At 39.4% G+C, this 20,270-nt stretch overlaps 1 protein-coding gene across 1 annotated transcript in view; it reads right to left on the bottom strand.

The window, feature by feature from the left end:
* Positions 1–19,874, bottom strand: part of LOC140727307 (uncharacterized) — a 60,475-nt gene extending 40,601 nt beyond the window's left edge. The window contains exons 1-2 of the mRNA XM_073044569.1: positions 19,783–19,874; positions 12,098–12,430 (exon numbers count right to left, since the gene is read on the bottom strand). Coding sequence (XP_072900670.1) covers positions 12,098–12,430; positions 19,783–19,831 — 382 coding nt within the window. The 5' untranslated portion in view covers positions 19,832–19,874. The remainder of the gene's footprint in view (positions 1–12,097; positions 12,431–19,782) is intronic.
* Between the last annotated feature and the right edge of the window lie 396 nt (positions 19,875–20,270).

The raw sequence follows: 20,270 nt of genomic DNA, 5'->3' as shown, positions 1-20,270 counted from the left end.
AATCAGATCCCCTCTCATTCTTCTAAATTCCAGTGTATACAAGCCCAGTCACTCCAATCTTTCAACATATGACAGTCCTGTCATTCCAGGAATTAACCTTGTGAACCTAGGCTGCACTCCCTCAATAGCAAGAATGTCCTTCCTCAAATTTGGAGACCAAAACTGCACACAATACTCCAGGTGGGGTCTCACCAGGGCTCTGTACAGCTGCAGAAGGACCTCTTTATTCCTATACTCAATTCCTCTTGTTATAAAGGCCAGCATGCCATTAGTTTTCTTCACTGCCTGCTGTACCTGCATGCTTGCTTTCATTGACTGATGTACAAGAACACCTAGATCTCGTTGTACTTCCCCTTTTCCTAACTTGACTCCATTTAGATAGTAATCTGCCTTCCTGTTCTTGCTGCCAAAGTGGATAACCTCACATTTATCCACATTAAACTGCATCTGCCATACATTCGCCCACTCATCTAGCCTGTCCAAGTCACCCTGCATTCTCATAACATTTGCTAATGTTACTTTTAATCCCTTCATCTAAATCATTAATGTATATTGTAAACAGCTGCGGTCCCAGCACTGAACCTTGCGGTACCCCACTGGTCACAGCCTACCATTCCGAAAGGGACCCATTAATCGCTACTCTTTGTTTCCTGTCAGCCAGCCAACTTTCAATCCATGTCAGTACTCTGCCCCCAATACCATGTGCCCCAATTTTGTCCACTAATCTCCTATGTGGGACTTTATTGAAGGCTTTCTGAAAGTCCAGGTACACTACATCCACTTGTCAATTTTCATAGTTACATCCTCAAAAAATTCCAGATTAGTCAAGCATGATTTCCCCTTCATAAATCCATGCTGACTCGGACTGATCCTTCTACTGCTCTCCAAATGTGTCGTAATTTCCTCTTTTATAATTGACTCCAGCATCTTTCCCACCACTGACGTCGGGCTAACCGGTCTATAATTCCCTGTTTTCTCTCTCCCTCCTTTCTTGAAAAGTGGGACAACATTAGCCACCCTCCAATCTGCAGGAACTGTTCCTGAATCTATAGAACATTGGAAAATGATTACCAATGCATCCACGATTTCTAGAGCCACCTCCTTAAGTACCCTGGGATGTAAACCATAGGTTCCGGGGACTTATCAGCCTTCAGACTCAACAGTCTATCTAACACCGTTTCTTGCCTAATATAAATTTCCTTCAGTTCATCTATTACCCTAGTTCCTTTGGCCACTATTACATCTGGGAGATCATTTGTGTCTTCCCAAGTAAGACAGATCCAAAGTACCTGTTCAACTCATCTGCCATTTTCTTGTTCCCCATAATAAATTCACCCGTTTCTGTCTTCAATGGCCCAATTTTGGTCTTAACTATTTTTTTGCTATTCACATACCTAAAGAAGCTTTTACTATCCTCCTTTATATTCTTGGCTAGTTTACCTTCGTACCTCATTTTTTCTTGGCGTATTGCCTTTTTAGTTATCTTCTGTTGCTCTTTAAAAGCTTCCCAGTCCTCCGGTTTCCCGCTCATCTTTGCTATGTTATACTTCTTCTCTTTTATTTTTATACTGCCCTTTACTTCCCTCATCAGCCATGGCCTCCCCTTACTCCCCTTAGGATCTTTCTTCCTCTTTAGAATGAACTGATCTTGCACCTTCTGCATTATTCCCAGAAATACTTGCCATTGTTGTTCCACTGTCTTCCCTGCTAGGGTTTTGTTTCATTGAACTTTGGCCAGTTCCTCCCTCATAGCTCCATAGTTCCCTTTGTTCAACTGTAATACTGACACATCCGATTTTCCCTTCTTCTTCTCAAATTGTAGGTTAAAACATATCATATTATGTTCATTACCTACTAATGGCTTCTTTACCTCGAGGTCCCTGATCAAATCTGGTTCATTGCACAACTCTAAATCTAGAATTGCCTTCTCCCTGGTAGGTTCCTGTACAAGCTGTTCTAAGAATCCATCTCAGAGGCACTCCACAAACCCCCTTTCTTGGGGTCCAGTACCATCCTGATTCTCCCAGTCTACCTGCATGTTGAAATCCCCCATGACAACTGTATCATGCCAATTTTAACTCTTCATTCAACTTACACCCTACATCCAGACTACTATTTGGGGGCCTGTAGATAACACCCATTAGGGTCTTTCTACCCTTAGAATTTCTCAGTTCTATTCATACTGACTCTACATCCCCTGATTCTATGTTCTCCCTCGCAAGGGACTGAGTATCATTCCTCACCAACAGAGCCACCCCACCCCATCTGCCCGTCAGTTTGTCCTTTCAATAAGATGTATATCCTTGAATATTCATTTCCCAGGCCCTGTCCGCTTGAAGCCATGTCTCTGTTATTCCCACAACATTGTACTTGCCAATTTCCAACTGAGCCTCAAGCTCATCTACTTTATTCCTTATACAGCGTGCTAGATACTATACTTTGTGCTAGATACAAGACAAATTGTACAAATAAAAAAAAATACTGAGAACATGAGTTGTTAAGTGTCCTTGAAAGTGAGTCTCTAAGTTGTAGAATCAGTTCAGAGTTGTGGTTGTTGTGTCTGTGTACAACTACATATTGATTAAATAAAAGCACACATGTGGGAGATGATTTTAACTAGTGTATTTATAATCACATTGCAATGAGAGAGAGAGAGAGAAAGAACAATACGCATGCACAGACAGCAGATCAATATGCAGTGCTAAGGAGAGTCATTGCTCAAAAAGAAATAGATCCATACATTACACTTCCTCCCCCTTTAGACTAATGCAACATGAAACTGTATATGTACAAAAAAATTCAATTTCTCTTTCATAAATCTATATTCTAAATAAACATGTTTTCACAATAACAGTCCATTAACTAACTTCACAGTTCTAAAGGTTCAGACTTTCAACTGGCCCTCTGATTCTTTCAGGAGAGTGCCTCTGCACCTGTAGAGTGGCATCAGGTTTGGCAGGTGTCTTGCCTAAGATAACGTTCATGGTTTCCCGTATCACTTTTCTGTCAGTGACATGAGCATCACTGAGAGGTAACTCTGGTGCCTGTACTGTATCCATATGTTAGAGGCAATCGACTTAGGTGAGTTCTTCAGTTGAGCATCCAGTATCTAGTCCACATGACATCTCTATGTTTGATATCCAACATCCATAGCATACATCAGTAATCCAGTTCTTATAGCTATCCTACTGGTTGCCCACTTGTCTTCTCAATAATCACTATAGGACTTCTTGTCCAATCTAGAACCTCCTTGTTGCTTCACTTGGCAACTGGCTGAACTGTTTAATCTGTACTTCCTTCCAGGTGTCTGGATTCAGGAGGTCTATGCGAGATCTCAGGTGTTTGATTTAATGTCGCATGAACAGAGTTCCAATACACAAAAACAAAATTGTCCATCTTGTGCTGTAGAGAAATGTCCTCCTTGTCCATCGCTTTAATGGACTTCTTGAAGGTTTGAATAAAACTTTCAGCTAACCCATTTGTTGCTGGGTGGTGAAGACCTGAAATGTCCGATACCACTTTTATTCATGAACAGTCGGAATTCTTCTGACATGTATTGTGGTCCGTTGTCACTCACAGTTTATTCTGGTAAGCCACTTTTGGTGAAGATAGTCCTCAGAGTGGATACAGTCTTTGCTGAGGTGGTTGACTTCATTGGTATAACCTCTGACCACTTCAAATGAGCATCCACAGCAATCAGAAATATGGAGTCTATGAAGTGCCTAGCGAAGTCAATATGTTCTCTTTGACAAGGTGACGATGGCCTCTTCCTTGGGTGTAACGGTGCCTGTGGGGTGCATTTCAAACTCTTTGACATCCTGAACAGCTTTTGACCAAGTCTTCATTCGGTTTATCTATTCTCAGCCACCACACGTAGCTCTTCATCTTGACTGTACCCAGGTGTCCTCCATGCAGATTCTCTACCACTCTGGTGTGCAGTTTAAAGGGAACAAAAAACATAGGATCCATACTTCAGCATCCTTTGACATACAGATAGTTGGACTCATCTTGCTGAGAACTCTGGAAACATAGGGGGTTAATATGAGCTGGCCATCCGTGCATGGTGATTTCATAGACTTTTGACAATATTGGGTTATTCTTTGTTTCCCTTTCTATTCTGGAATTTGTTATTGACAACTGGTCTACCAATGTGATATGGAACAGTTCTGCTGGGTCACAATATGAGAACTTTTCTTCTTCAATTGGCAATAGCGGAAGACGTGATAAGCCATCAGCATTGCTGTGTTGTTTGGTACCCTTGAACTCTACATCATAATAGTGGGCTCCTATGAATAGTGCCCAACATTGTAACCAGGTAGCAGTCATTACTGAAATACCCTTTCCAAGATTATAAATAGACACCAGGGGCTGGTGGTCTGTCACTAGCATAAACTTTTGCCCACAGAGGTAGTGGTAGAACTACGTTAATCCCCATACTAGACTAAGGGCTTCTCAGTCAATCTGTGCATAGTTGTGCCTGGTGCTAGTCAGTGATCTTGAAGCAAATACATTTGGGTATTCAGATCCATTTTCATAATGTGTGACAAAATGACTCCAATGCCATAAGAGGACACATCACAAGCCAGTCTGGTGGGCAGGGATGGGTCATAACAGTACGCAGTTCAGTTATGTTATGAATCTCTTTGTTTCCTTGAAGGCCTTTGCACATCTTTCCTACCATTCCTGCTTTGCTCCTGTCTGTAACAGTGCATTCAATGTGTGCAGCACTGTAGCAATGTATGTGAGAAACCGGTGGGAGTAGTTTCCAAGGCCCAAGATTGACTTGGCTGGTGACACATTTTCTCATTTGGGTGCCTGTAGAACTGCTTTAGTCCTCTCCTGTGACACGTAAGCCATGATTGTCAATGACATGTCCACAATATAAGATATCATTCTTGAAAAACGCACATTTTTCTCTGTTTGCGCACAGACCATACTCACTCAGCCTGGTAAGCATTTTACCATGGTTCTAATGGTGCTATTCATCATTCTTGCCAGTCACAATGATGTCATCAAGGTAACACTGTGTTCCTGGGATATCCTGCAGAGGGGTGTCCATATAAAACAGAGATGCGGAGATGCTTAGCCAGATAGTGATGAATTTGTGGAATTGCTTACCACAGACAGGCATGGAGGCCAGGTCGTTGGATGTATTTAAGACAGAGATTGATAGGTTCTTAATTGGCCATGGCATCAAAGGTTATGGGGAGAAGGTCGGGGAGCATGGCTGAGGAGGAAAAGAAAAGGATCAGCCATGATTGAATGGCGGCGAAGACTCAATGGGCCAAATGGCTTAATGATGCTCAAATGCCTTATGGTTATGGTCTTATGATAACATCTTTGGCTTTTTGCACCATTCAGGGACATTTTGTGAACTTCACAGTCTAACCTTTTCTGTAGCTCTGTTGCAGTCTCTAATGATATTGTAATCACTAGTTCCTGTTCTGAGGTTAGGTCTCTTTTGGATAATAGCCTGCTTTGAATGCTTTGACTATGCATGCCACATACAAGCCTGACTCTTAATGCATCAGAAAGTTCACCTTTAAAGTCACAGTGCTGGGAAGGTTTGCATAGTTCTGCAATATATTCAGAAAGGCTTTCATCTTTTGACTGGTTTTGTAAAATTTGACTCTTTTTGTAAAATCTAAATCTCTCAGCCATTGTCAGAAGTTTAGGGCTCAAGTGATTTTGTAAAATTGTAGCAACTTTGTCTGACATCTTGCTTGCTGGTTTTTCGGGGATTACTGGGTTGCATAAGAGACTATGCGTCCTTGTAACCATTAAACTAAGAAGTGTAGGGTCTTTCATTTCCTCCTCCACATTGTTTGCATTACAATACAGTTCAACCCTCTCAATATACCACTCTCAGCCTTCATTAGCGCTATCAAATTTGTCAACTTTCCCACTGAAGCTGTCACCAGGTTGTTTTCACTTTAAATTCAGCACATCTTTCACTATTTCTACGCTGTACCCACATGTTTATTAGCATCTGTGATGGCCTTCTTGTGCTGTTTAACTCTCGCTATTTCATCCATAACTGTTCCTGCAGTTGCTGATACTCTCTGACATCCAGGTTCGTACCTGTCGCCAATTTGTTGTGTCTGTGCACAACTACATATCAATTAAATAAAAGCATGGATGTGGGAGATGGCTTTAACTGGTGTATTCACATTGCAATGATAGAGAGGGAGAGAAGGCACATGTATAGAAAGTGCATGTACAAACGTTTGTACAAACATCATATCAATGCGTAGTACTAAGGGGGAAGGAGTGGTCATTTCTTTAAAAGAAATAAGTCCATACATTACAATGGTGATTTATGTAATGCCAGTTCAGAAGCCTGATGCTTAGAGGGTAATTACTGTTCCTGAAGTTGGTGGTGAAGACCTAAGTATTCGTTATCTACTCTGCGAGGACAGTAGCAGAAAGAGAGAATGGACTAAATGGTGGTCCTTGATGATGGATGTACGCATCCTCAACAGTGGGAGTGATTTGCCTGTGATCAAATGGGCTGTATCCACTACTTTCTATAGTCTTTTCCATTCCTCGACATTGATGTTTCTATACCAGACTGTGATGCAACCAGTTAGATTATACTATGCAGCTATAGAAATTTGTCAAAGTTTTTGGGGATATGCTGAATCCACACAAATTTTTAAGAAAGCAAAGGCACTGCTGTGCTTTCTTTGTGATGGCAGTTAAGTGTTGGTCCCAGGACAGATACTTTGGTATGGTAAGATATTTAAAGCTACTGACCCCGTTCACCTCCGATCTCCTAATGAGGACTGGCTCATGGAACTCTGGCTTTTTCCTTCTGCAATTGATACCTGCTCTTCAGTTTTACTGAGGTCGAGTGAGAAGTTGTTGCACCACTCAATCAGATTTTCATCCTCCATCCTACAGGCAGATATGTCACCAACTTTGATTCAGCCATCAACTGTAGTGTTGTTAGCAACCTTCAATATGGCATTAGAGCTGTATTTAGCCATACAATCACAAATGTAATGTGATTAGAGCAGCGGGCTAAGTACAAAGTCCTGTGGTACACCTGTGCTGATGGGGAGTGTGGAGGAGATGTTGATAATCTTGTACCAAACAGGGTCTGTTAGTGAGGAAATCATGGATCCAGTTGTACAGAGAGGTATCAAGGCCCAGTTCTTAGAGCTTAGCAATAAGTTCAGACTGGATGATAGGGTTGAATTCTGATCTGTGGTCAATGAAAAACATCCTGATGTCTGCACCTTAATTGACCAAATGTTTCAGAGCTGGTGTAGGGCCAGTGAAATGGCGTTTGCTTTGACCTTTTGTGAAGGTAGACAAATTGGAGTGGATCCAGGTCACTCCTCAGACAGGAGTTGATATACTTCCAGACCAATGGTCAAAGCACTTCATCACAGTAGATGATAGTCACTGAGGCAGTTTACTATCTCACTGTCATCCAAAGACCAAATCTACTACACTGGAAGTTTGTATTGCTTTACTCTTTTGTTGAAAAAGGCCAGATGTGGGTACTTAGGATGTGTGGTTGTTTATTTCATTGTCACATTAGGAGAGGCATTTGCAAGAGCAATTTAAATTTAATTTTAGTTTTCAATTGTACTGTTCACACGATGACAGCCTTACTGACATATAAAATAATTACTGAAGTTTATGGGGTAATAATTGTTGTTGATTGTGAGAAAATAACATCATGTTATTAAGGGATTAAACCTCCAATGTACATTAGATTAGATTATATTCTTGCAACTGAGTTATTGAGGTGAGAACAACAGCCTGTCAATAACATGCTCAGTAAGGGAAGTTAAAATGCACCCACAACACCATGTCTTCAGCTACCAGTCAGCAATCAGCCCTCTGCTACAAAAGGGATGCCTTCAGTCTTCTCAACATTTAGTTACAGGAAATTCCTGCTCGTTCACCAGCACACAGTGTGATATTTGATCAAAATAGTATGAACATAAATATTTACTGTACATTCATGTAACATTTACTTTCATGTAAAACTTGAATTCAAGTAAAACTTACAATACGTTCATGTAAAATTTAATATTCTGACAACAGATGATATTAGCAGTGCAGAGAAAATATCATTGGAGACAGGCAACTGTAGGAGTGGGAAAAGTAACGTTTCCAACTGATTTAGTGCACATACATAAGAATGGGAGTAGAAGAAGAACTTGGCCAATCTGAATAAAGAGGAGATACGGTGGAGGAGGACTGGGTATTCAAAAGATAGATAGAGATGGGTCTTCAGAGTCATTTGTACTGTGGCACGAGTGCAAACCAGGTGAAGTTCAAGCATGAAACTCTAGGGAAGGTGGGGAGCTGACAAAGTTTATAACTGGATAGAAAAGATTTTATGAAGATACACAGCAATTTATCAAGACAGTGGGGTTGAATTTTTGAAGAGTGGCAATGATGCATATTTGGAAGCAGAGAAACAATACAGGGAGGGAAGTGATACAATAACAGAAGCTGTTATACCCAGGAAGAGAAGTTGGTTCACCAGCAATTACCGTAGATTCCGGACTACAGAGCGCACCTGATTAAAAGCCGCTGGCTCTAATTTTAGAAATAAAATCAATTTTTTAATTGTAAAGGCCGCACCGGATTTTCGGCCGCAGGTGTCCCACGTTGTAATATGAGATATTTACACAGAAAGATATTACACGTGAGGATTTTTTTAACTTTTAATTAAATCCATATGGTAACAAAAACAAATACATATTGCAAATGCTTTTTTTCGAACCGGGCCCGTAACGCGGCTACTTTTAAATATACGTTGCGTATACTTCTTTACTGAACAACATTCCAATATCTCCTAATGACTGGTAAAAAATATATATATTGCAGCCTACCAGGAAAAGTTATTGATCACCTTTAACTTAAAAGCAGCGTTCGCTCAGATCCAAAGCCGCTCGCGTAATGCGCTCCCTCCCTCCGTCCCGTTTCATCGCAAACCGGCATTTTCCCACAAGACACCGCGAAACCGGGTGTGACGTCATAGCATCCCGCGATGTAGTACAGAAAACAAATATAGTTAAAACTCTTCTAACTTTAACTAGAAAATGAATTACTAAGCGAAAATATTATAAACTAAGTAACTGCCATAAGGCAGCACAATGCTTCGAGTGTTTTCCATGTTGATGAGGGTGAGTACAAATGACTGATTTACAATAATTTAATTGTGAAAGTGCGCTTGATTTATCGTACAATTTCATTGGACCTCTGTGAACTACTCATCAATTTTATTGGTCTACTGTTATGAGGCAAAATGTTTACGAGGCGGCATGAAAAAAAACCATGTATTAGCCGCTCTGGATTATAGGCCGCAAAGTTCAAAGCTGTTCAAAATGTGGGAAAAAAGTAGCGGCTTAAAATCCGGAATCTACGGTAGTTATGCTAGTTTCAAATGAACAGGAGGTAGGACAGGATGAGTTTTGAAGAAGCAAGAAAGGAGATGAATCAAATCCAGAGGAAGACATGATTTTGAACTGAAAGAATGTGGGAGAATATTGCACTAGTCAGCAAGGGGAGGGGATGGAAATTGTGAAGAACTGCTAGGATAGTGAGCAATCATTTCAATGCTCTATACACCATTTGGAAGAGAAGACAAAAAAAAGAGCTATGAAGTGAATGGTGGGGACAGAAAAAGAAACCAGGCATTATCTTCGCTTTATCAGATAATCTTTGAACTGTTGTTGAACAAGCTAACATGGGATCAGGTAATGCTCAGTGTGGTCTAGAAAATCCAGCAAAACAATGGTTGGACCAATTTTCCATTAAAATTACTCTCTTTATGTCTTGGACTTAAAGACAGAAAAATTAAAATATACACCATGGTAAACAAGTTCAACAGTATATTGGATTCAATAAATGAGAAATTACTCAGAAGTTTTGGACTTAAAGGATGAGCAGTTAGAGCTGGGCTTCCAGCCTGGGGTCCACTGAAACGTCAGTTAATGGTCAGGATCCATGGCATAAGAATGGTCGTGAACACCTGATCTAGAGAAATGTCATGTTAAAAAGTGGGTCAGAGGGTCCAGGAGCGAGATATACCAGATTTTTGAGTGGTGCCGCAGCAACAACCTTGCATTCAACATCAGCAAGACCAAAGAGCTGATTATGGACTTCAGAAAGGATAAGGCAAGGGAACACAAACGACTCCCCATACAGGGATCAGAAATGGAGAGTTCCTGAGTGTCAATATCACTGAGGACCTAACCTGGATGCAACATATTGATGCAGCTATAAAGAAGGCAAATTTCATTTGGAGTTTGAGGAGATTTGATTTAAAATCAAAACACTTGAATACTACTACGTTCTGGCTGGCTGCATCACCATTTGGTATGGGGGCGGGGTTTGCTACTGCACAGCACTGAAAGAAGCTACAGAAAGTTGTAAAAGCAGTCAGCATCATGAGTACTAGCCTCCGTAGTATCTAAGACATCTTCAAGGAGTGGTGCCTTAGAAAGGTGGCATCCATCATTAAGGATCCCCACCAGCCAGGACATGCCCTCTTCTCATTGCTACCATTGGAGGGGAGGTAAAGAAGCCAGAAGGCACACACTCAATGATTCAGGAATAGTTCCCTCTGCCATCTGATTTCTAAATGGACATTGAACCCATGAACACTACCTCACTACTTTTTTTATTTCTGGTTCTTTTTTTGCACTACTTATTTTAATTTAACTTTAAATAGGCATCCGTTAGTCTCGCAAGACCATGGATTTGTGCCTTTGGAAGGTTTCTAGGGCGCAGGCCTGGGCAAGGTTGTATGGGAAACCGGCAGTTGCCCATGCTGCAAGTCTCGCCTCTCCATGCCACCAATGTTTTCCAAGGGAAGGGCACTAGGGCTGATACAGCTTGGCACTGGTGTCGTCGCAGAGCAATGTGTGGTTAAGTGCCTTGTTCAAGGACACAACAGCTGAGGCTCGAACTAGCGACCTTCAGATCACTAGATCAATGCCTTAACCACTTGGCCAAGCGCCAACTTTAAATAGACATGTATATGCTTTTCTATATGATTATTATATCATGTATTTCATTGTTCCATAAAGTTAACAAATTTCATAATATATGCCAGTAATATCAAACCTGATTCTGATTGTGAAACATCCAGAAATGAGAAATTTCAGTGAAGAAGGATTTAAAAGAGATCTTAGCATTTTAAACCCTCCCCTGAGTGGTCACATAAATAAATGAGGAGATGGAAAAGAGGGGTTTGTGGATGGAATGCAAAGTGAGAGAGAGAACAGAGATTGTCATTTTAATTATGAGCAAATAAGGAAGACAATAAAGGTATTGTAAAAAGAGCTACTGAGAGAAACACAAGTCTTTACATGCAGTGAAAGGGGTGCAAGACTGTCTAGTAAATAGGAAAAGCTCTAGACTGCTACAAGGAAAGGGGCGGCACAGAAAAGTGATACCTTATTTTATATAACAGTTAAGCAAGCATTTACAAAAGGTTCAAGTATATCTTAATCAAGGTTCACTTAATCAAGGTTAAGTTTTAATGTTAACTCATTTCAATGTATTTTAATTACAGTCAAAGTATATTTCAAGTACTAAATGATTAGATTGCTTAAGCATTGTGACCTAGATATTTTTGTGTGGGGATTTCCTGGTGTGGGCAAAAAAGTGAAGAAATTTAAGAAGATGAGTCACCTTGAATTGCTCTCACTGATGAACAGACAGCAAAGTAAAAGGTCTGGGGGTTGCTGGAAGGCCCAAGCATCAGACTTTGTGATCAATAAATAACACATGGTTTGGAAATAACTCAAAATGGAAAAATTACCATTAAAAGAAGAATTTTACCACATTCTCCCATTTTCATTGATGTTAAAGATAGCAAAATTCAGCCGAAATCTGTGCCAAAGTTTTATCAAGCCAACAAGTCTTTAAGGCATTAAACGTTTATCAGGAAAAATATGATGTATGATATAAATTGGGGTTTGTCACAATACAACAAAAACTGTACTTCAAAATGCCTCATTGTTATATAACAATTGCAAACAAGCACTGATTGCAAAAATAATTATTATTGTTAATAATATTATATTGATTCGCCCTTTCCAGCTTAGTACTTAATCCTTACCTTCATGTACATTGACTGTTATGGTAACACAGTGCTCCATTCCATTCCTTGTTGTAAGAATTCTGGTGTAGTCCCCTGTGTTGTTGAAACGAACAGATGAAAGCCTTAAATGAAGTCCTTTGTTTAGAATTCTCACTTTACCCTTAAATGCGCCAAAAATAGTTTTAGAAATTGGCTCTTCAATTGCAATATATGAAGAAATGCAGCTGTTCATCAAGCTTGAAGAAAATTTCCATTCAACTGAAGATGCATTACAGTCTGTGCAGTTTGGGTCTAGGAGTACGGCTTCTCCAACAGTGACGTTTTTATTTGACTTATTTACACATGGAAGCACTGTGGATGAAATGTATAATAATCAGACATGGTGTTTGTAAGGACTAGATATGAACAAACTTAATTTGTTGACTTACAAGTAAAAAATAACATGCACTCAATGGGGAATTTCGGAAAGTATGGTGGTGCTCTTAGGAATGGGGAAACAATCCTACAGATACAGGGTGTGGTGATTTTCTGAGCTCAGCCCAGAGTAAACTATTTATGTTTGCAGATCTAACTTGCATTTACTCTAATTCATAAAATATCTGAGTTGGAAACAAGGATCTTTGTTATTTATAATGCATGAACTTTGTTATTGATACCACTTATACATTGCACCCTGAGGTTCATTATGACCCTTTTATTTACTTACGTTTATATGTGTTGAGATACAGCGCAGAAGAGGCCTTTCTGGACCTTTGAACCGCATCACACAACAATGTACAATGACAAATTAACCTACCAACTGGTATGTCTTTGGAGTGTGAGTGGAAACTGGAGTACCAGGAGGAAACCCATGCAGTCATGGAGAGAATGTACCAACTCCTTTCAGACAGCGGCAAGAATTGAACCCGGGTTGCTAGTACTGTAAAGGGTCTTGCTAAGCACTACGCTACTGTGTAGTCCATTTTTATTTTAAAACCCTTCAAACTAATTCTAAGAGGGAAATTTTATAATCAAGGAAATTTCATCAAGACACTAAATAGTTGGTAATGGGTTGCCCCTCCCAGATGATTTTCCTATTCTCCGAAGCAATCTTAAGGCTGATTTATACTTGTGCGTCGTATCTACGCTGTAGGTACTGTGTACCCTATGCCGTAGGGTGACATGCACCTCCTCAAAAAAGTAACTCACGCATCCCGGAGATGTTGACCGCAACAACTCTGATTGATCTGCTTGGTAGCATCGCATTTTCGGTGGCTTCTTCTCCGCCGTGTCTGTACACCAATGCGAAATAGATGAACCAAATTGTCAAATCTACCTGCCGACACGCAAAAATGCTTGAAATGCATTTCCTCCTCCATGTCTCTCACAAAGAAATTCAACACAGCGGCATAGAAATCCCACCGCCAACTAGTGTTTTGGCGCACACCAACGCATGCTCGCTACGGTGTAGAGCGACACAGAAGTGAAAATCAGGGCTGTGGATAGGGCTGCGGCATAGCCCATATGCACATGTATAAATCAGCCTTTAGGCTGATCCATTATCGCCCACCAAGCTTTCACATTACAATAGTAACTATTCTTGCAATTGCTTCTTAGTCATGTTTTTAGGATTCCCAGCAGTCTTGGGACCTTCCATACAAATTCTAATCCTTTATGACATGAACAATTTATATAAGCTCTGATGTTTACTCGAGGCCAGCAAACCTATTATTACAATGCTGGAAGTGAACAGCAGATTAGATGCTCAATGGACAACATGATTCACATATTACAACATCAAAACATTTAACTTATAGTATGTAACAACCTTCATCACAAGATTATGTCCCAATGAATCATAAGCCAAAGAAAAAGGAATCATTGGGATGGGATTTTAATAGGATCTTAGAAGAGATTCGAGTGGTGGGGAAGGAAAACTCCACAATGCTGAATGGAGATTTGCCAGTGTTGGGTAGAGGAGGTACATAAGGTCAGAGTTGCAGATATGAAGACCAAGTTTGCAGGATTGTAAGATTTTAATTGACCGGCAGTGTGTTTGAATGAATATACAATTAATCATAAATAGGGAACTAGTCATTTTTGTTACTAATTATGACAGGAACATGTTAATGTTTTTTTTTAGAGGAACGCTGAGTTATTTCCATCTGGCTAAAGTTATAAGGCCATAAAACCATAAGACATAGTAGCAGAATTGAGTCTGCTCCAGCAATCAATGATGGGTGATCCTTTTTTTCCCCTCCTCAGCCCCACTCCCCAGCCTTTTTGTAACTTTTGATGCCATCAAGAATCTATCAAGCTCTGCCTTAAGCACACCCAGCGATCTGGCCTCCACCACTGTTTGTGCAAACAATTCCACAAATTCACTACCATCTGGCTGAAGAAATCTCTCTGCATCTCTGTTTTAAATGCATGCCTCTCTATCTTGTCCTAGACTCCTCCACTATGGGAAATATCTTTTCAACATTTGAAGGGATTCAATGAGATCCCCCTTTATCCTTCTAAATTACAGAGAGTACAGACACGGAGTTATCAAACGTTCCTTTTCATTCACAGAATCATCCTTGTGTACCTCCTCTGAACTCTGTCCAATGCCAGGATATCTTTTCTTAGATGAAGAACTCAAAACTGTTCATGATATTCAAGGTTAGGTGACACAAGTGCCTTATAAACCCTGAGCAGTACATCCCTGCTCTTGTATTCTAGACCTTCATCTTCATATACAAAACTAGTTTACTGCTGTAGGATCATTGTGATTATGCCATTCCCTTCAGAACCTGCACAGAATGAGTGATAGCTAGCCAGTTAAATTATTTAGGACCCAAAGAGGATAATTCATAAACATGATTACAAATATTTTGCTAGATTTCTTTGTGAAACTATTAAGAATCAAACTCATTCCAACTGGCAAACAATAGGAACCACAGGGGCTAAGTGCATGAAAATCCCAATTCTTGTTTTATTTGGGAACTGGGTACCCCATCACATAAGAACTATGTTTTTTTTTTTCTGTGGGATTCATGAACGTAGCATTTCTGAGTGGACAGGTCTCTCTTTTTTTCTGAGCCCAATCTATGCAAGATAAGTGCACATCCAACCCCAAGTTTTGTATTACAAGTTGTTTTACTCCTTGCGTAAATTAACTAACTGTATCTGTACCTATCATTGCATGATCAACCTCAGAATATTTTTCACACCCAAGCTGTGCAAAACAATGTTTGAGCCAGAAGCAGATAAAACACTGATTTTGACATGTTGACGTTTCAAACGGTTTGGAAGTTCTACTAAAGTGAAAACAAATCCAATTAAAATAAACGCATAAAAATAATAGCAGAAGATAAAATGTAATACTCAGGTCCCTTTTTCAAAATTTCTGAAATCGCTCACATCTTTGAAAATGTATTTATTAATCCTAAAAAACAAAGAAATAGAAACCTGGCCTATAATGGCTTGGACCGGATTTTCTGTAAACTGGCACCTCACTAGAGCTCACTGATCATTTGCCCACAAAATCTACTTTTTTGCCCAGTACAGCCTTATGTGCAGTTTCCTTCAGGAAAACTGACTCCCAGCAGTGAGAGGGAGCATAAGGCTTTTGCTAGTAAAATTGCCTTCTCAGGCCATGTTACCAGTTATCAAAATTGTCCTTGAACTTGAATGTTTGCAATGCTATGCCATTGACAAACATTGAACATCAAATTTACGTAGAACTTCTGAACTTTTTAAACTTTGAGAAGCTCTTCAGAAATAATTTGTGAATATTAAATACTGTTAATAAATGAAAACATTGAACACGATTAATTAAACTATATATTTAAACTAACTCCATTAAATCAGACAAAGGGATCTTGGACTTGCCCTTCGGTATGAAACCAGGAAACTCCTGTTCCTTCAAACTTCATGAGTCTTCAGCAGGAGAACACAGACCTTCTAGATTCAATGCCTAGGTTCAACAGGAGTTTAGGACATTCACCTTTGAAACATAGAAACATAGAAAATAGGTGCAGGAGTAGGCCATTCGGCCCTTCAAGCCTGCACCGCCATTCAGTATGATCATGGCTGATCATCCAACTCAAAACTCTGTACCTGCATCCTCTCCATACCCCCTGATCCCTTTAGCCACAAGGGCCATATCTAACTTCCTCTTAAATATAGCCAATGAACTGGCATCAACTGTTTCCTGTGGCAGAGAATTCCATAGATTCACCGCTCTCTGTGTGAAGAAGTGTTTCCTCATCTCGGTCCTAAAAGGCTTCCCCTTTATCCTTAAACTGTGACCCCTCGTTCTGGACTTCCCCAACATCGGAAGCAATCTTCCTGCATCTAGCCTGTCCAATCCCTTTAGAATTTTATACGTTTCAATAAGATTCCCCCTCAATCTTCTAAATACTAAATTCTAAATTCCAGTAAGTTTGCTCACTAAACAGGCAAGATTCTGTAGTTCTGAGCTGTATGCAAGATACATAGATTTTATTTCTTTAGAAAGAAATTTATTTCTTGGGGAACCAGGAACAAATCAGCCTAAATTTAAAGTGAAAGGGGGAGAGATTTAACAGGACTCAAAGGGGAAACTTTTTCACCCAGGGTGTAGTCACTATATGCAGTGAGCTGCCTGAAAATGTGGTTGAGACAGGTACATTAATGCCATTGAAAAAGATACTTGGACAGGTACATGGGGTAGGAAAGGTTGCAGGGATCCCCAAAGTTTTTTTTATGCCATGGACCCCAACCATTAACCAAGAGGTCTGTGCACCTCAGGTTGGGAAACCCTGGAGGAAATGAGCCAAACTCAAGTAAATGGGACTACCTTAGATGGGAATCTTGGTCAACACGGAATAGTTGGATCTTAGGGTCTGTTTTCATTTTGTATGACCATGACTCCATGACTTCTACAATGACAAATGTAAACTACCACCTTCCTTCAGTGTATATTTTTCTCAAAATTAGCATGAGACCAGATATGAGTTGTTTTAGTAGGATTTAAAATAAATCGCACAAGCAGGACTTTATACAAGGGACTTTATATATATCTTGCTTAATTAATAAGATGATTTGGGTGACTTTGCTATTGACCAATGCACCTGACCAAAAAACAAATATTTGCTGACATGACTGTTAAACCTCTGCTAATGCATGTGAACATTTGGCTAATTAAAATCCAGGCTAGAGCTCACATATTGGTATTTGGAACCTTTTTGATTCAACCCTAGTGGCCAACAAACATGTGAACAATGTAATAAAACTGGCTATTTTATGGGGATTTTAATTTAACAGATTTTATGGACAATATTTACTCAGAGAAATGAATGCAAGTCATTAGCTATTAGTAATAAATAGAAGATGATAAGCCAATATCCCCACATCCTTAAAAGACAGAAGGTTTTATTGCTTTATTGCATGGTTACACTGGTTCTTAAAAAACCACATGTGGTGGTATAATAGAAAACAGTAAAGATAGTCATCCTCAATTAACTAATGCTTAACATACAATGCAGAGAGGGCTATACAGTTAGTTCTGCTTCCATTATCATATTGAAGATTAAACATAATTCCTGCCTCAGGGTCTTATCCTGTCAGGCTTGAAAAGTAAATCAGAAAATATCCTAGAATTTTACTCTCCCTTCTCCTCAACTGTATAGGATTCTGACTGAAATGATGCCAAGATCCATTGAGTCACATCATTGCAAATGTTGGAACAACGAACGAGCTACTTCAAATGAAAAGCATTTAAATCAACTCTTCTTCCCACGTGCATAATGAGAGCTAGTTCGGAAGAAACTAGTGGTGAGACTTATTTATCACCTACATTACAGCTCAAAATTAATAGGTTATGGTCACTTTAAAAGGCAAGTGCTTACTGTCAACCCATATATGAAGCAAACACATGTCAGTAACATGGTTGGAAAGAGCCCAAACTAAATTCACACTCAAGCATCAATGCATGTTGTGAGCAGGTTGCAGGGACCTTATGTCATACAGTATGAAAATAATTCAGCCTTCATCTGAAACCCGCAGAAAAAGAATCATAGGTTGATCAGTCTACTGTATGAACAATGACATCATAGATTATGAGCAATAACTTTCCCCAGTTCAAATGAAAGATCCAGGAATGTTAATTGTTTCTCTTTCCATAAGGATACTGCCTGGCATGCTGAAGGTTTCCAGCATGTTTTCAGGATCAGAATCAGGATTATTATTACTGAGATATGTCATGAAATTTGTTGTTTTGGGACAGCAATATCATACGACCATAAGACATAGGGACAGAATAGGCTACTCAGCCCATGCAGTCTGCTCCACAATTCATGGCTGATTTATCATCCCTCTCAATCCTATTCTCCTGCCTTCTTCCTGTAACTTTTGATGCCCTGACTAACTAGCAACATATCAACCCCACTTTAAGTATATTCATTGACTTGGCCTCCACAGCCTTCTGTGGCAATGAGTTCCACAGATTCACCACCCTCTGGCTAAAGAGATTCTCTCTCATCTCTGTTCTAAATGGATATCTTTCAAATTGAGTCTGTGCCCTCCAGTCCTAGACTCACCCACTGTAGAAAACATCCTCTCTACATCCACTCAATCTAGGCCTTTCAATATTTGATAGGCTTAAATGAGATTTCACCCCCCCCCCCCCCACCATTCTTCTAAACTCCAGTGAGTACAGGCCCAGAGCCATCAAATGCTCCTCATACATTAACCTTTTTCATTCCTGGAATCATTTTTGTGAACCTCCTCTGGATCCTCTCCAATGCCAGCACATTACAAAACATAAAAAAGTAATATAAATTACAATAAATAAATAGTGCAGAAGAGGAATAAGAAAATCATGTTCATGGGCCGTTTAGAAAGGAAGCTGTTCCTAAAACACTAAATGTGGGTCTTCAGGCTCCTGTACCTCATACCTGATGGTATTAACAAAAAGGCATATCCTAGATGGTGAGTGTCCTAACCAATGGATGCCATCTTCTTAAGGCACTGCCTTTTGAAGATTTTTAACAGCTAATTTGATTTAATATGATTCAACAACCTAAATAAGGCATGTTCTATGTAAGAACTGACTCTACATTTGCTACTTGCATTTGTGGTACAGTTGAGATATTGATCTCAGACAAATTCAGAGTGGCATTATATAACATAATCCTATTTTGGTCCCAATAATTGGAATTCATAAATACTTTTCAGGTTTGATCAATTAGTTTTAAAAAAATTCCCATTAAAATCACCTTTCAATCAATATGTTAGCTACTCTCTGCTTCAGTTAAACATGCTAGATTGTTATTTTGGGCAAATAAAACTTTATCTGGATTGCGTAGCTTTTTCAAACAGAATCTAAGTTCAAAAATATCCCAAGAGATAAACTGGACAACCAGACACTTTAGGATTTTGCTTTGCATCATGCCAAACTTACATTAGATTTGATCTGAAGTTAAAGTAGCATTGAAGTATCCACCGGAATTGATCACTCAATTTTTCTGATGTGTAGTTGGAAATCGGGTTAGGATTTCCTAATTATCCAAAATTATTTAGTATCATAAAACAAAAATAATGGAGTAGGTTCTCTTCAGTTTTTGTTCTACATAGTCTCGGCAAGTTCCTTAGAGCTATATAGTTAATGGCTTTAGTTTGGATTCTTTCTTAGTTTACGGTGATTTTAATTTTTTACCCTATAGGAAATAACATAATCTACAGTACAAAACACTTACCATTCATGCCAAGTGCCAAAAGAACAGTTGCATGCAGAATCAAACACATTTTGGCAATTTCAGCGACAGTATTTCATGGACTTCATGTAAATTTTACAGACGGAAGTGTTAGTTTACAGACAATCATTGTGAAATGGGTGTTATCTTTGCAGTCCTTGCTACATCTGCTGCTAACCACTAAACCACCCACCTACTTATCCAATTTACACCTTTCAAATAATATTTACTTTGAATTTAAATACGACTTCAACAAATGCTTGCTATTGTACCTCTCATATTTTCACAGTTCCATTGACTTGTATAAAGACTATTTTTAGATTATAAATATTTAATGAGCAGAACTATGCACAATGGTTAAGTTAATGTACAAGTCACAATAATTTTCTTCTTATCCGTTACCAAGTCAGTTTTAAACACAAGAGATCTTGCAGATGCTGGAAATCCAGAGTAAGACACAAAATGCTGGTGTAACTCACAGGCAGTATCTA

Source organism: Hemitrygon akajei, chromosome 5 (genome assembly GCF_048418815.1).
Source record: "Hemitrygon akajei chromosome 5, sHemAka1.3, whole genome shotgun sequence".
NCBI classification, from domain to species: Eukaryota; Metazoa; Chordata; class Chondrichthyes; order Myliobatiformes; family Dasyatidae; genus Hemitrygon; species Hemitrygon akajei.
This window is presented reverse-complemented; position numbering and strand designations above follow the sequence as displayed.